The sequence below is a fragment of the Carlito syrichta genome, unplaced genomic scaffold (assembly GCF_000164805.1).
Source record: "Carlito syrichta isolate Samal-C Ts95f unplaced genomic scaffold, Tarsius_syrichta-2.0.1 Scaffold305313, whole genome shotgun sequence".
NCBI lineage: Eukaryota > Metazoa > Chordata > Mammalia > Primates > Tarsiidae > Carlito > Carlito syrichta.
This window is the reverse complement of record NW_007249409.1, coordinates 475,546-492,257: the sequence shown is the minus strand read 5'-3', so window position 1 is coordinate 492,257 and position 16,712 is coordinate 475,546. Positions and strand designations below refer to the sequence as shown.

Genomic DNA, 16,712 nt, shown 5'->3' with positions numbered 1-16,712 from the left:
CCCCCCCAGGGGGGCCGGGGGGCCGGGGCCGGGGCTCCGAGGGCACTATGCCCGGAAGCCGGCCGGCCGCAACGTGGCTCACGGGCCGGCGCGCTGATGCTCAAGTGCGTGGTGGTTGGCGACCCGGCGGGGGGCAAGACGTGCCTACTCGTGAGCTATGCCAGCGACGCCTTCCCGGAGGAGTACGTGCCCACCACCTTCGACCACCACGCAGTCAGCGTCACCGTGGGGGGCAAGCAGTACCTCCTGGGAGTCTATGACGCGGCCGGACAGGAAGACTATGACCGTCTGAGGCCTTTATCTTACCCGATGACCAATGTCTTCCTTATATGCTTCTCAGTGGTAAATCCAGCTTCATTTCAAAACGTGAAAGAGAGTGGGTACCGGAACTTAAGGAATATGCACCAAATATTCCCTTTTTATTAATAGGAACTCAGATTGGTCTCCGGGATGACCCCAAAACTTTAGCAAGACTGAATGATATGAAAGAAAGGCCTATATGTGTGGAGCAAGGACAGAAACTAGTGAAAGAGATAGGAGCATGCTGCTATGTGGAACGTTCAACTTTAACCCAGAAGGGATTGAAGTCTGTTTTTGATGATGCTATCATAGCCATTTAACTCCAAAGAAACACACAGTAAAAAAAGAATAGGATCAAGATGTATAAACTGTTGTTTGATTATGTGAGAAGCATCTTCAGTGGCCAAAGCAACTGTCCATTTCTCTTGAAAGCATATGAAATGTTACAGCTATGCCCAGACCTCTTGTAGATAACAAAGCAGTTCACAACTTGAAAGAAAAAAAAAAAAAAAAAAAACCTGTCCTCGGAATTCTATAAAGTTCATTAAGAATGTTTCTTAAAGGTCTACAAAGCAGCCAGGCTGGATGGCTCAGCCTGTAATCCCGCGCCTTTGGGAGGCTGAGGTGAGTGGATTGCCTGAGCCCGTGGGTAGAGACCTCATCTCTACAATAAATAAAAAAATCAGCCGGGCATGGTAGCGCACACCTGTGGTTCCAGCTACTTGGAAGGCTGAGGCGGAAGGATCGCCGGAGCCCAGCAGGTCGATGCTGCGGTGGCCGGGATCAGCCTCTGCGCTCCAGTCTGGGTGACAGAGTGAGACTCCAACTCAAAAAAAAAAAAAAAAAAAAGGTATACGAAGTAGTAAACAGCATCTGAAGCCACATTCTATTATAAATACTTTATTTCAACTAGAAGGTACAATCTCTCAGGGGTCTTATAGTTTAAAAAGCTACAATCACATCATGTTGTAACTACATAAAAAACAGTACTGTAAATGGAACTGCTTGACTTTGACCATATACATTTCTGCACAGTCCTTATGGAATCTGCACAAAGAAATATCTTCTCCCTTTGTTCCAATTATTTGTTCTTGTATGTAAATTGCTTTCTATTCCAGAATATACAGAGTGGTGAAATGACAGGGCCAGCCACATAGCCAAAGGTTGCTCCAAGCATGCAGGAGATGGACCAGACCTGAGGAGAGAATGTATGAGATCACAAAAAAAAAATGTTTTATTATTACTTGAGCACAAGTGTAACCTAAATATTTCTGTAGTAAAATTTAATGTACTTTCTTAAAGAATGCCAAAAGTGTCATAGGGTCATAACTGCATTTATCATGAACATTAAAAATGTACACATTTTAGTAAATGTGCATTAAACTGTAACAAGTCTTCTGGCAATTGTAGATTTAGTTTGATGCTCCCCCAAACTGCATGAGATACATGCTAAAATTACAAATTAAAATTTGGGGCCAGACTTTGCCTTAAAAAAAAAAAAAGAAAGAAATAAGCCAGGAACAGAAAAACAAATATCACATGTTCTCCCTCATATGCGGGAGATAATAAAGGGGATTTCACGGAGGTAGAGAGCAGAATGATGGTTATCAAAGCTGGAAAGAATGCCAGAGATGGAGGGGCTGCAGAGAGGGTGGTTAATGGCTACAAACTATAACTAGATATAAGGAGTAAGTTCTAGTGTTTGATAGCACAGAAGGATGACTATAGCTAAGAATAATTCATTGTATATTTCAAAATGGGTAAAAAAGAAGATTTGAAATGTTCCCAACACGACGACATGATAAACATTTGAGGTAATGCATATTCCAATTACCCTGAATTGATTATTACACATTGCATGCATGTATCAGAATATCATATGTACTCCTTATATAAATTATTATGTATCAATTAAAAAATTGTAATGGCCAGCACAGTGGCTCATGCCTGTAATTCCAGCTCTTTGAGTGAGTGAGGCAGGAGGGTGGCTTCAGGCCAGAAATTTGAGGCCAGCCTGGGCAGTATAGTGAGACCACATCTCTACAAAAAATAAACATTAGCTAGGCATGGTGGCTCACACCTATAGTTCTAGCTACTCGGGAGGCTGGGGCAGGAGAATCCTTTGAGCTCAGGAGTTTGAAGTTACAGTGAGTTCATGCCAATGACTCCATCCAGCCTGGGTGACAAAGTGACACACTGTCTTTTTTTTTTTAAGTAATAATGTTTTATAATAAAATACTTAATGCCACTGAATTATTTACCTAAACGTGGTTTAAGATAAATTTTAGGGGCAACCACTTCGGATCCCCTCCCACTGTGGGAGCTTCTCTGTCCTCTCAATAAATCCTGCTTTCTCAATTAAAAAAAAAAAAGTTAAATTTTATGTTGTGTACATTTTACCACCATTTTTTAAAAAGAATAGCTCCTCCTTCTAAGCTGAGGATGATGACGTGGAAGATGTCTTGTGCTGCTGTTCAATAAAAATTAAATTCATGTTTCTTCTCTCCATCCCTGTTGTGGAAACTAACAAAGATTCTTTGCTTGACCAAACTTTAGTCAGGCTCCTGAACTTTCTCCTAGGCCCATCTATGTACTTCCTTGTAAAATCTAGTTTTAGCAAAGAACCCTAATAATTCAATTTTGCAAGAACTGTCACGCTTGTCATGTGATCACCCTGGATATCTGATCAGGGTCCTCGGCCTACACCATCCCCCAAGTAATGTCTGATCACCCTGGCCCATCTTCAGCAAGAATCCTGCTAGGTCAGTTTAGCCAGAATTCCCCTTCCCCCTGATATATCCTCCTAGAAATTTTCCATCCACTAACCTCCATCCTGCTTCTTAGCTATAAATCCCCACTTGCCCATTCTGAATTCCAGTCTCTCTCCCTCACTCCAAAATTCCATTACAGTGGTTTCTACACCTATCAAGATGGTCTTGGGTAAAGTCTTCCTTACTGTACTTTAGTGTCATTTAATTTTTTTTTTTAACAAATTACAGACAAATACGATCTCAGTGGTTAAGATCAAAGGTTTTGCCGTCAGAACACAGCTGAACTTAACGTTTGCTTCTGTGATTTACCAGATGTGTGACCTTGGCAAGCTACATCAAAAGGCTTCCAAACTCTGGTGTGCATACAATCCCTCAGGGCACTGGGACTTTACCACAGCCTCAGTCTTCCTGTAGGAAACAGTTGGGGTATTAATATCTGTTTCGTAGGACTGTTAGGAAGATTAGGCAAGATGGTATATGTAAAGTGCTTAAAACAAGTCCAATCATTTACCGAGCACTTAATGCATGGAAACTAAAAAAATTTTTTTTCCTGTCTCCATCCTTCCAAACTTAAGAGTCATCTGAGGGTCTGGTAGGTTTTGGTTTTTGAATTTTCGTGTGTGTGTGTGTGTGAGTGTGTGTGTGTGTGTGTGTGTGTGTGTGTGTTTCGTTTGGTTTTCTGCTATGTATGCACAATTGTGTAGATAAGAGCTTTTGAACATGTGACAAGTTCCATGCAGGGTTGTTTGTGTTCCTAGGAGATGCAGATCAGTGTAGATACACACGCCATGGGAGGCACGTGTTTGCATGTTGGCAGCTGGGTGGGTGTGTGCATGTGTATCTGTGTGTATATAAAACACTGCTTCCTTAGAAGACTTTGTCATCAATGAACTAATTCAAAAGTCATTTTCTCTTACTTATCATGATATCAACCAAGTGAGTGGGAAGGTAATTAAAAATTAATTAGTCAAGGGGTAGGGTTTTTGCTTATTTGTTTGCTTTTTTGAGTCAGAGTCTCACTCTGTCGCCCAGGCTGAAGTGCAATGGCATGCTCACAGCCACTGCAGCCTTGACCTGCTGGGCTCAGGAGATTCTTCCACCTAAGTCTTCCAAGGAGCAAGAACTACAAGCACATGCCACCACACCCAGCTAATTTTTTTATTTATTGTAGAGATGAGGTCTCATATTGTTTGCGGAAGCAAGACAAAGAAAACACAGTTGATTGGTTAGAATGAAAAACCCCTAGTTAGAAGTTAGTTGGAGGTTCCTAACGGTAAAGTCACTAGTGATGCTTTACTGTTTACATTGGGCTTCAGTTTGCTTATGTAGCAACCTAAAGAACTGAAGTCATCTCAGCCTAATGGTTCCCCAATTAAAAAGTTTTAATAGCAGCTACTACATTCATCAAATGTGCTTCTGATTATTTGGTTATATGTCTATCTCCCCACCAGATTGAACTCAGAAGAGTTGATACCCTGTCCTGTTGAACAAGATACTACTACACAACAGATACTCAATAAGTGTTTGTTGAATTAATGAATGGGCAAGGTATGGTAACTCATGCCTGCAAGTCTGGCACTCTGAATGGCCAAGGTGGAAGGATTGTTTGAGGCCAGGAGTTTGAGATCAACCTAGGCAACATAATGAGACTCTGTCTCTATAAAAAATAAAATTAAATAAAAGGATTAATAAATGAATGAATGAAAATTTGATAAAGAAAGCACAGAAATAAAGTTAATGAGTCTTATAAAACCAAATTCCAAGCCTCTGTCTCATTAGCACAAATCAAGAGACTGCAAAACAGCATGGAGACTGAGAACTAAAAATGAATCTTGTCTTGCCACCTGGAAATCACAGGTTGCCAGAGCTAATCAAGGGAGATACTAAGGCCTCAAGACAAGTGATTTGTCCAAGGTCCCAGTCACATGTTAACAGAGTAGAACTGGAAGCCAAGACTCCTGCCTCCCAGTCCTGGAAGCTCTCATCCAGGTCAACTTCCATCCAGAATTCAAAGACAAGACAACCAAGGTCATCTTGTGCATAGGGGCTTCAAGAAGGCACCCCTTGGCTCAAGGTGCCAAAAGCACTATCAGGCTCTATTAAGGATTGAATTGTGTCACAACACCCCAAAAATTTCATAGGTTGAAATTCTAATCCTCAGTAGCTCATAATGTGACCTTATTTGGGAGATATGATCTTTATAGAGGCAATAAGTTAAAATTAGGTCTCTAGGGTGGGCCTTAATATAATATGATTGGTTTCTTAATAAAAAGGGGACATTTGGACATAGGGGCACACATATAGGAACAATGCCATGTGAACAAGATGACTGCCATCTACAAGCCAAGGAGAGAGACCTGGAATACATCTTCCCTCACAGCCCTCAGAAGGAATCAACCCCACCAGTACCTTGTTGTCAGATTGCTAACCTCCAGAACTCTGAGACTATGCATTTCTATTGTCTAAGTCACCCACTTTGTAGTACTTTGTTATGGTATCCCTAGCAAACTGATGCAAGTGCTCTAGAGCAGTGATTCTCAAAGTGTGGTTCCTGGACCAGCAACATCAAAACTACCGGGCATTTGTTAGACAGGGAAGACCACCAAACAGAAAGTCTGGGGATGGGGCTCAGAAAGTTATGGTTCAGCGAGCCCTCCAGGTGCTTCTGATGCACAGTAAAGGTGAGAATCACTGCTCTAGAGCTATTCCATCTACACTGGGTTGATTAGCATCCTCCCAAAATTCATGTCTACCGAGAACCTCAAAATGCAAACTTATTTGGAAATAGGTGTCATTAGTAAAGATAAAGTCATACAGGATTAGGATGGGCCCTAAATCCAATGACTGGTGCCCTTACAAGGTGACAAGTGCATGCCACCACACCCAGCTAATTTTTTGATTGTAGAGATGAGGTCTCGTCATATTGCCTGGGCTGGTCTCAAATCCCTGGGCTTAGGTAATCCTCTTGCCTCTGTCTCCCAAAGTGCTGTGCCCGGCACAGTTGTGTGTCAATTAAAGTATCTTATCTTACCCAAATGTTTTAGATATTGGAGAGAAATGTGATGACTGGTCATAAAAAGTCTGGTCTACTGTACAATGACCACTTATCTACCTAATCCTGATTTGTACCCCACATCTTTAAAATAAAATTTTTTTTCTTGAGTCAGGTTCTCACAAGATTTGGAGACAGACAGAAACACACACATAGGAAGAACATCATGTGACAATGGAGGCAGAGACTGGAGTGATGCATCTACAGACCAAGGAACACCAAGGGTTGCCAAAAATCACCAGAATTCAGGAGAGAGGCAAGAAAGGAATCTTTTCTACAGCCTTCAGAAGCAGCATGACCCTGCTAACACTGATTCCAGACTTCTGGTCTCTGGAACTATGAGAAAACAAATTTCTGTTGTTCTAAGTCCTCCAATTTGTAGTAATTTGTTACAGCAGCCCTCAGAAAATAATATCCTATCCAGTGCAGGAGTCACATATGGCTATTTAAATTTAAATTAATTAAAATGAAATAAAATTGAAAAATCATTTTCTCAGTCACACTGGCCACACTTCAAGTGCTTGGTAGCCACATGTGGTTCGTGGCTACTGTATTTAACAGCACAAATATAGAACATTTTCAGAACAGAAAGTTCTCTTTGACGGCACTACTACAGAATAGGCAGGGGTCAACAAAGTATGGCCCATGAGCTAAATACAGTCCACCACTTTATTTTGTGTGGCCTACCAGCTACGAATGGTTTTTCCATTTTTTTAATGGTTGAAAAACTAAAATAAGAAGGCTATTTCATGACACATGAAAATCACATGAAATTCAAATTCCAGTGTCTAAATGAAGTATTACTGGAACATATCCACACTCATTTGTTTATGTACTGTCTGTGACTGCTTTTATGTTACAATAGCAGAATCAAGTCATTATGACAAAGATCATATAGCCCACAAAACAAGAGATTTACTAGCTGGCTTATTACAGAAAAAGTTTGCCAGCCCCTGCTCTAGTGGGGAATAAAGAAAGTCAAGGAGAGGATATTAAAACAAATTGGCATAATTGAGACATGCTTTGAGATGTCCACAGGTGTCTGCTGTCCAGTCCATGGATCAGCATACTTCCCAGACCAGAGTGAAATCAAGGAAATTATATGTTATCTTGTACTATATTATGTATGTGTATATACATAATATGTAGATGTATGTATATAAGTACAAAATAATATATAATCTCCTACATAGTATACCTACATAGGTGTGTGTATATAAGTACACACAATATATAGACACACAAGTACATCATATATGTACACACATGTATATACATAGAATATGCATAGAAAAGGGGCTGGAGGGACATATACTTAAGTATTAATGATGGTCATCTAAGGGAGAAGGGGAGAATGGGACTTTGGGGGTTATTTCTTCTGCTATTATTTTTCTCTGTATTTTCTGATATGTCTGCAATGAAATGATATTGCTTTTTTAATTTAAAAAAAATTCTGCCTGATTCTAAAACCAAGATCCAAAACTTCAGACTAGATTATGAGAGCTGGGCCTCCCCAACTGCCCTTATCTTTTTGTCACACTAAATAACTTCATGCTTTCCCCCCATCAAAACTGGAAAAGCTCTGCTTTCAGGAAAGGATCTGCTCCCCCCATTTACACTGAGTTATCATCAACTGATCCAAAGTTTACTACAAATATTCCTCTCAGAGAAAAACAGCATTTCAAAAAATATCAAAGCCTAGAGCCGTGGGTATGAAGTCCTTCCAATAGAATGGCAGCTATCAGTTAGCAAAGCTCTTCCAGTGGAATAGTAGCTATCAGCTAGCCAGGTGGTTACCCCGAAGTCCCTGGGGCATAGGAACTGTCTATCTCCATTACTTGCAGGAGCCCTGGAGTTTGAGACCAGCCTGTGCAACACAGAAAAGTGTCGTCTCTACAACACATCAAAAAATTAGCCAGGCATGGTAACATGCACCTGTAGTCCCAGCTACTCATAAGGCAGAAGTAGAAGGCTCACCTGAGCCCAGGAAGTTGAGGCTGCAGTGAGCCATGATCATTCCACTACACTCCAGTTCAGGTGAAAGTCAAAAAAAAGACCCAAGTAATGACCTACAAAAGGTTCTATACTCTGTCTCCAGAAACCTGAGTTCAAATCCCTACTTTGTCAATTTACTCCTTATGAAACCTCAGTCCCTCTAGGTGTCCTCTCTTGGTCTCAGTTTTGCCTCTGGAAAAGGGTCAGACTTGTGTGGGGTGACCTCCAAATTCTCACTCAGCTCTACTCTGGGCCACTCTAGGTCCTCAGGTTGTGTGTATGCATGCCTGGGACAGAGTCCAAGCAATTCCTGAAAGGGTCAAACAGATTAACCACTGGGCTTGGTCAGTTCCAGGAAAGACTAAAAAATTAACCCAGTTACTCATGTTTTCCCTTTTAATCTTTACCATCCATAACTCCGATGAGACATCACTCCTCTCCTGCCTCCATGGTCCAGGTGCCATCTCCCCACACTTCCATTCAGAATACTCCACTCACACTCCCTGCACAGCAGCCCCATTCCCCAACTAATTTCGGCCCATTCTCACTTCCTCTTGAAACCTTTTCTAATTTCCCAAGCCCTAACACCACAGCCTCCTTAACACTTCACTATACTATACTATATCCCGATATAAGGTCAACTGCCTGGGGTTGTAGTGACTGTCTCCTGTAGGTATTCTTCCTGCTTGGCTATTCCTCCTGGGAGTCGAAACTGTGCTCTATCCAGCCCTTTATCCTGTGAACTTCACAAGGCTCGGCACAGGTTCATTATTGAGGATACCGTATATTTGAAATGTTTTCCACCAAACTAAAAAATAAGCCCTGGCCACTAGGAAATGTTCCTAGCTCTTCAAAACACCTGTAGCTCTCTTGGCTCCTTGGATCCTCATGGGAATCCTGTGACACGGGCAACCACTTAGCAAATGAGAATTCAGAGTCCATAGAAATGAAGCAATTTGCTTAAGTCCACATGACAAACGGGTGGTAGAGCCCAAAACTCGAGGCAGGGTCCTTGCTTCCCAGTCCCGGACTTTAGGGTGTGCAGCACACAGGAAATCACAGCCACGTTCTCTTTTTTTTCTTTTCAGAGACAGGATGTCACCTTGTTACCCAGGATGAAGTGCAGTGACACGATCATAGCTCACTGCAGCCTTGAACACCATGGCTCAAGTGATCCTCCCTCCTCAGCCTCCCAAGTAGTTAGGACTACAGGCACATGCCACGATGCCTGGTTTGGGGGATTTTTTTGTGTTTGTTTGTTTGTTTGTTTGTTTGTTTGTTTGTTTGTTTGTTTGTTAAGGACAGAGTCTTGCTATGGTCTTGCACTCCTGGCCACATGCAATTCTTCCACCTCAGCCTCCCAAAGCGCTAGGATTACAGGCATAAACCACCACAACTAGTTCTCATTCTCTTTTTTAAAAACTGCAACCTGGGACTGCTTCCATACCAGCATGTGAACACACACACACTTCATAAATATCTTCACACTAGTCCCAGCCTGCTTGGGGATTCATCTCTTTAGAATCTAAGGTTGTTTTCCTCCTTATATTATGATGATTCTTTAAGGGAACAACAGCCCAAGGCAGTTCCCAGCCAGACCAATACATTTTCTCCAAGAAATTGAAATAAGCCAGGAGACACTGAATTTGGTCCTACTTGCTCTGGTGAGCGCTCCTCAGCCCCATCCTTCCTACCCCATACAACAACCTGCTTAGCAGGGAGAAGAGAAGACTGAAACTTCTGAAGTGTATACTAGTTTGCTAGGGGTACCATAACGAAATAGGACAGGCTGGGTAACAAACAACAGAAATCTCTTTTCTTACAGTTCTGGAGGCTAGAAGTTCAAGATCAAGGCCAGCAAATTTAATGTCTCCTTTGGCCTCTCTCTTTAGCTTATAGATGGAGAGACTTGTCCTCACATGGTCTTTCTTTTTTAAAAAAAAGATGTAGGGTACAATTCAGGGTTAGATGTACAAATGGTCATTGTACAGGTAAAGTTTGGGCCTCACTTTGGTCCTCACTCCACCTGGTCTTTCTTTTGTGCGCATGCATTCATGAAGTCTCTTTGTGTATGCAAATTTCCTCTTCTCCTAAGGACATCAGTCAGATTGAATTAGGCACACTCATATGACCTCAATTAACATTTTTTATCTCTTTAAATAATTATCTCTTCGCTCTGTCTCCAAATACAATCACATTTTGAGGTACTGTGTGTTAGGACTTCAACACACGAATTTAAGCAGGGAGCACAATTCAGTCCATAACAGAATGTATGCATTCCAGTACATAATTGATAGATGGTCTTCCCAGTCGAAATATCATCTTTAGCCGGGGTCAGTGGCTCACCCTATAATCCCGCGCCTTTGGGAGGCTGAGGTGAGTGGATTGCCTGAACCCGTGGGTTCGAGACCCGCCTGGGCAACTTGGTGAGATCTCATCTCTATGATAAATCAAAAATCAGCCAGGTGTGGTAGCGCGTGCCTGTAATTCCGGCTACTCGGAAGGCTGAAGCAGAAGGATCGCTGAAGCCCAGTGGGTCGAGGCTGCGGTGGCTGGGAGGGGCCACTGCACTCCAGTCTGGGCGACAGAGTGAGACTCCAACTCAAAAAAAATAAAAAAGAAATATCATCTTTGCCCTGCTCTATGGAACCATATTCTCTCATCATAGCTACCACCTCTGCCATTCTGCAGGGTCATTCAGGAATCTGTACATTAAATACATATTCAGATGCACATGACTATTAGGTGCAGGTGTGTGTGAACAAGTGCATTTATGTTGATGTGTTTGGTTTGAATGCACGTGTGTTTTGTGCAGGTATGTGAACATGTATGTGTACCTGCAGGTATCCTCCTGCAAACGTGTACATGTGAGGATGAGTATGTTAATGCACATAAATATGTGTTCATTCACCATTCACTCATCAGTTCAACAAAGATGTACTGATGTCCCAGGCACTATGCAAGGTTCTGGAAACAAATAATACGCAATATAGAGATAGGTGTACACCAGGGTATGTGAGTGGTAGATGTGTTTTTCAGTACTATGTAGGTGTCTGTGAAATCTTTGCACATATGTATGTATACATCAGATCCCACATCAAACTGGGAGAGTTCCTGGCTGCATCTTCAGCATCTGTTGATGCTGAAAGATGTTGCTGTGGTCTCCTCAAGGATAGGATTCAAACAGCCCTCATGGAGGCCTCAGGCAATAAAGGCCCCCCTCTGCCCATCAGTCTACTAGGGTGGAAGGCTAAAGTGCTGGGTTCCTCATCATCCCAGGCACTCCACAGTCCCCACCCATAGGGAGGGGAGGCAGCATTTCTCGATAACAGGGCACCAAGAGTTCAGGCCACTGGAAAGCCACCTGAGCTTCACGTGGTTTTATGGTTTCACAGTTAATGTTTGGCCTTGAGTTATTTCTGCTCTAGGAGGTAAGCCGGAAAAAGCAAGAGAGAGATGGGGGCAGGGGAGATAAGGTGCTGGGTCACCTGCAGGAGCCACCTGCCCTGGCAGCTGGCTCTGGCACCACAATACCTGCAGAGTTCCAGGTCCTGCCATAGGAGAAATGCACCCAAACAGGGAGACAGCAAGAATTTCTGGGAACATGGGTGCGAGAAAGAGTCCTTTGCAATATGCTCCTCAGGAGACCACCATCCCCTCTGCAAACTCCTGAGGGATTCAGGAAGCCCCTCTATCAATAGTCAGCCAGTCTGTATTTGGCCACCTCCCAGGCATGAGGAGCTCACTACCTCCAGGATGCTGTCTTTAAATTTTATCTTTTGATTGGCAGTAGTGGGAAACTGCCGGGAGGGGGAAGGGAAGTGGGATTGTTAGTAGTGGGAACTACCTGGGGAAGGAGGGGGCACACCTCATCAACAAGGGTACCTACATAATGAATATTTGTGTACCTAACCCTGAATTGTACCTCACGTCTTTAAAATTTTTTAAAAAATTTTTTTTAAGACAGAAAAAATCTTAAATAAATAAATGTTATCTTTTATACTGGGACAAAAGAGTCTATCTCTTTCCAGTCATTAATCCTACTTTCCCTCTCTCAACAACAACAAAAAAAAAGACTCTCCCTGGGAACAATTGTCCTTTGATTAATGTCTCTAGGAAGTACCTGTTTCAAATGCTAACACACAACCTGGGAAAAATACATTATCACTTTATTGTTTATTTGAGTGCTTTTATTTCCCATTTGGTCTTTAAACTTCCTTTTTATTCATTTAATTTTTTTTAGTTGGGGTTCTCACTCTGTTACCCAGGTTGGAGTGCAGTGGCATGATCACGGCTCACTACAACCTCAACCTCCTAGGCTCAGGCAATCTTTCCACCTCAGTCTTCCAAACAGCTGGGACTACAGGTATGTACCACCACAGCCAGCTAATATTGTTTATTTCTTTGTAGAGATAAGGTCTCGCTGTGTTGCCTTAAACTGGTAAACTCCTAAGAATATATATATGTGTGAAAATATATAGAATATATAACTATGTATATATGTATACTACATATAGCCATATTTATATGTATACATATATCACGTGCATATATGTCAGAGTAAATACTATTGTGTGTATTTTATAGGTATATAGTATGTTTATATATTTATATATATATTATGGATATTTGTATATATATATATATGAGGAGGGGAATCCAAAAAATCGAATTATTTTTGGAGGGCAGGCCCCTTATAGTACAGACTTCACCTGCTAAGAAAATGTTCTAGGAACCTATAAGCATCAGTGTACCAGCTAGCATTGTTGTAAGAGGCTGCATTCAGCTTCAGTGATTTTTTTTTTTTTTTTTGAGATTTATTTCAATGTGTTTGCCATTTCATGAGGGGTGATTTAAGAGCACACCTGCAGCCGGGTGCAGTGGTTCAAGCCTGTAATCCCAGAACTTTCAGAGGCCAAGGTGAGAGGACTGCTGGAGCCCATGGGTTTGAGACCAGCCTGGGCTACTTAGCAAGACCATATCTCTACAATAAATAAAAAAAAAATTAGCCAGGCATGGTAGCACACGCCTGTAGTCCAGATACCCAGACACTCAGAAGGCTGAGGTGGAAGGATCACCTGAGCCCAGCGGGTCGACGCTGGGGTGGCTGTGAGCCTGGTTCTGCACCAGCCTGGGCAACAGAGTGAGACTCCAACTCAAAAAAAGAAAAAGAAAAAAGAGCACATCTGCCCACACTGAGTGTTCAATAGTTTTTACCGAAAGCCACATGACACCCGTGTCCCACCCTCCCTAATCACACAATCTCTCTCTGAGTGACTTTTTTTTTTTCCCAGATGAAAAGAATCCTCAAAGGGAAACAAAAACAGCAGAAACACTAAAAGGCATCAAAACTCATAATTCAAAAACTGTTAGAGTAGTGGAAAAACATCTCAATAGGTGTATTGTGTCAAACAAAGAGTACTTTGAAGGTGACTAAAGTTTAAGCATGTAAGAATAAATACACAATTTTTTATAAATAAATTCCAGTTTTGGGGGGGTCTCCTCTCATATATATATATAATATTATATATAATATTATATTCCACCATTTAATTGATATTTACTATACCAGGCACTATGTTCAGAGTTTACACATGCACTCTCTTATTTAATATCTACAACACTAAAGAGGATTATTATTCCTGTTTTTAGAGGAACAAAGTTAGGAATGAAGTACCTTGAGTGAGATCACTTAACTAATGAGTAGAATTCAAACCCAGATCATTCTGATTTTAAGCCTGTCCCCTTAAGTGACCACTATAATCTTTGCCCATAGTAAGCCTAAATTAATGCTAGGTGTATGAATTATTTATTGAATTAATTGACTAACCCATCCATTCCCAATAACACATAACATGAGTGAGTTTATCACATCAGTCAGATGCATCTGGAATGGGTGAGACATAGAACAGATTAATTTACATAGGAGACAAGAGACATTCTGGGGCCTGGGCCAGAAGACGTGAATCTTTTGACTTGAAGGTGTTCCTGGTGTACCTGGGGAGGGAGACAAATGAAAGGAAATGCAGTAGTCCTCTGAGCTCCCCCAAAATCATTCTTAAGCTGACTCCTTACAAAAAATCCCTGAGTCCTTTTCCAGGAATTCCCTTCTCCCCCATATCAGCATCAAGATTCAGCTCAAAAGGCCCTTTCCCTGTAGCTCAAGTTGCCTATTCTTTCTCTCAGGGCAGAATTATTCCTCCTCAGCTGGGTTCCCACTCCCCTCCATGCACCCCTCAACTGTAACACACCTCACATCATATTGCATTTACATGTTTGTTTTTCAAGAGAATTGAAAACAGGTATTCAAACAAAACATTGCCCATAAATGTCACAGCAGCACTATTCACAATGTTCATCAACTGATGACCAAATGTCCATCTACTGATGAATAGATAAACAAAATGTGGTCTATTCATACAATGAAATATTATTCAACGATTAAAGAAAGAATGAAGTATTGATACGTGCTACAACATGGATGAAACTTTTTTTTTTTTTTTTGAGTTGGAGTCTCACTCAGTCTACCAGACTGGAGGGCAGTGGCATGCTCCCCGCCACCACAGCCTTGACCCGCTGGGCTCCTGCAATCCTTCCACCTCAGCCTTCCAAGTAGCCTGACCTACAGGCATGTGCTACTATGCCCAGCTAATTTTTTGTTTATTGTAGAGACATGATCTCGCCAAGTTGCCCTGGTGGATCTCAAACTCGCAGGTTCAGGCAATCCACTCATCTCGGCCTCCCAAAGTGCTGGGATTACAGCTAAGCCACCAAGCCCAGCCGATAAACCTTAAAACATCCATGTAGGCCAGGCTCAGTGGCTCAGCCTGTAATCCCAGCACTTTGGGAGGCCAAGGCGATGTATATGAAATATCCATAAAAGGTAAATTCAGCCTGGTACAGTGGCTCATGCCTTTAATCCCAGCACTTTGGGAGGTTGAGGTGAGAGGATTTTCTGAGCCCAGGGGTTCTAGACCAGCCTGGGCAACATGGCAAGACCTCATCTCTACATAAATTATAAAAATTAGCTGGGCATGGCGGCGCACGCCTGTAGTTCCAGCTACTTGGAAGGCTGAAGTGGAAGGATTGCCTGAACCCAGCAGGTCGAGGCTGCAGTGACCGTGAGCGTGCCACTGCACTCCAATCTAGGCAAAAGAGAGTGAGAATCTGACTCAAAAAAAAAAAGATAAATCCCCAGTCATTGCCAGGGATTGGGGCAAGGGAGGAATATCAAGTGACTGTTTAAGGGGTACTAGATTTCTTTTGGGGATGATAAAAATGTTTTGGAACTAGATAGAGGTAATAGTTGCATAATATCATAAATGAACTAAATATCATTAAATTGCACACTTTAAAATGGTTAATGTGTTGTGTGAAGTTTGCCTCGATTTCAAAAAAAAACCAAAAAGGATATTAGCATCAGGGCTTCTGCCTAACAAAGTCAGGGAAGCATAGAGCACCCCTTCATCGTTTCCCTCCTCTTCACTTCAACAACTCTCTCTCTGCCTAGTGAGGCCACAGGCACCCCTGAAGCCTTCAGAGGTGTCAGAGCAGGAAATCAGGGCAGAGGGTCAGCTCCTTAGCACTGACCTTCCCTTGACACTAAGTGGTTCCTTCCTGGGTTTGCACAGTCAATAATTCACCAATCTGTCAAGGCTCTGGTGGGGCAGAAAGTCCCCACTGCTCTCCTGTTAAAGGAGCCTAGGCTTGTGAGGGGAATCGTCTCTGCTTCCCTATAAATACCAATGATTTGCTGATGGCCTACTTTGGACCTGCACAGCATGTGATACTTGACATGATTGTCACATTGAATCCTCATAATAACTCTATGAGGTAACTATTATCAGAGCCACAGTAGGACTTTGTGGGTTCAAGGGGCCTTTGTGAACCCCATTCTCCATAAAAAATACTAAAAATTCTATTTCGTAACTACATTGATATAAATATATTAATATTGTCTTAATATTGCATATTAAGACATCTTCTTTGACCTAAAAGTTTGGTTTTTTTCCCTGATTTGAAGAGAAATGAAAACATTTTTATGGACCCCTAAAATATTGTGAGATCTAGACATTGTGCCTCCCATGCCTGATGGATAAGTTGATTCTGGATATGTTACCATTTCATAGATGAGAAAACTAAGGTTTAAATTACAGAGGTAAAAAGTGATAGAAATACATTTATGGGCAATTGATTTTAGACAAGAGCACCAAAACAATTCAATGGGGGGGATAGTGTCTTTAACAAATGGTACTGGAAAAACTGGATAGCCACATACAAAGAATGAAATTGGGCAAAAATTAACTAAAGATGGATTAAAAAAACTAAATGTAAATGCTAAAATTATAAGATTCTTAGAAGGAAACATAGATTTAAATTCTTATGGTTTCTTAGACATAACACGTAAAGCACAAGTAAACTAGAAAAAAAACAGATAAATTGAACTTCATCAAAAAAATATATAAACTTTTATACTTCAAAGAACACTATCAAGAAAGTGAAAAGACAACTCAAAGAATAGCAGAAATATTTGGGGGTTTTTTGTTGGTTTTTTTGTTGTTGTTGTTGTTGTTTTTGAGTTGGAGTCTCCTCTG

General features: G+C 41.6%; 1 protein-coding gene and 1 pseudogene across 1 annotated transcript; one reads left to right on the top strand and one right to left on the bottom strand.

Annotated features, from left to right (window-relative positions):
• LOC103263886 overlaps positions 1-16,712 on the bottom strand; it is a 29,926-nt pseudogene that overhangs the window by 5,184 nt on the left and 8,030 nt on the right.
• On the top strand, positions 8-1,791 carry LOC103263885 (rho-related GTP-binding protein RhoQ-like). The gene is given in 3 exon segments (XM_021714185.1): positions 8-370; positions 373-863; positions 1,151-1,791. Coding segments are annotated over 2 exon segments (522 nt in total). The 5' UTR covers positions 8-96; the 3' UTR covers positions 621-863; positions 1,151-1,791.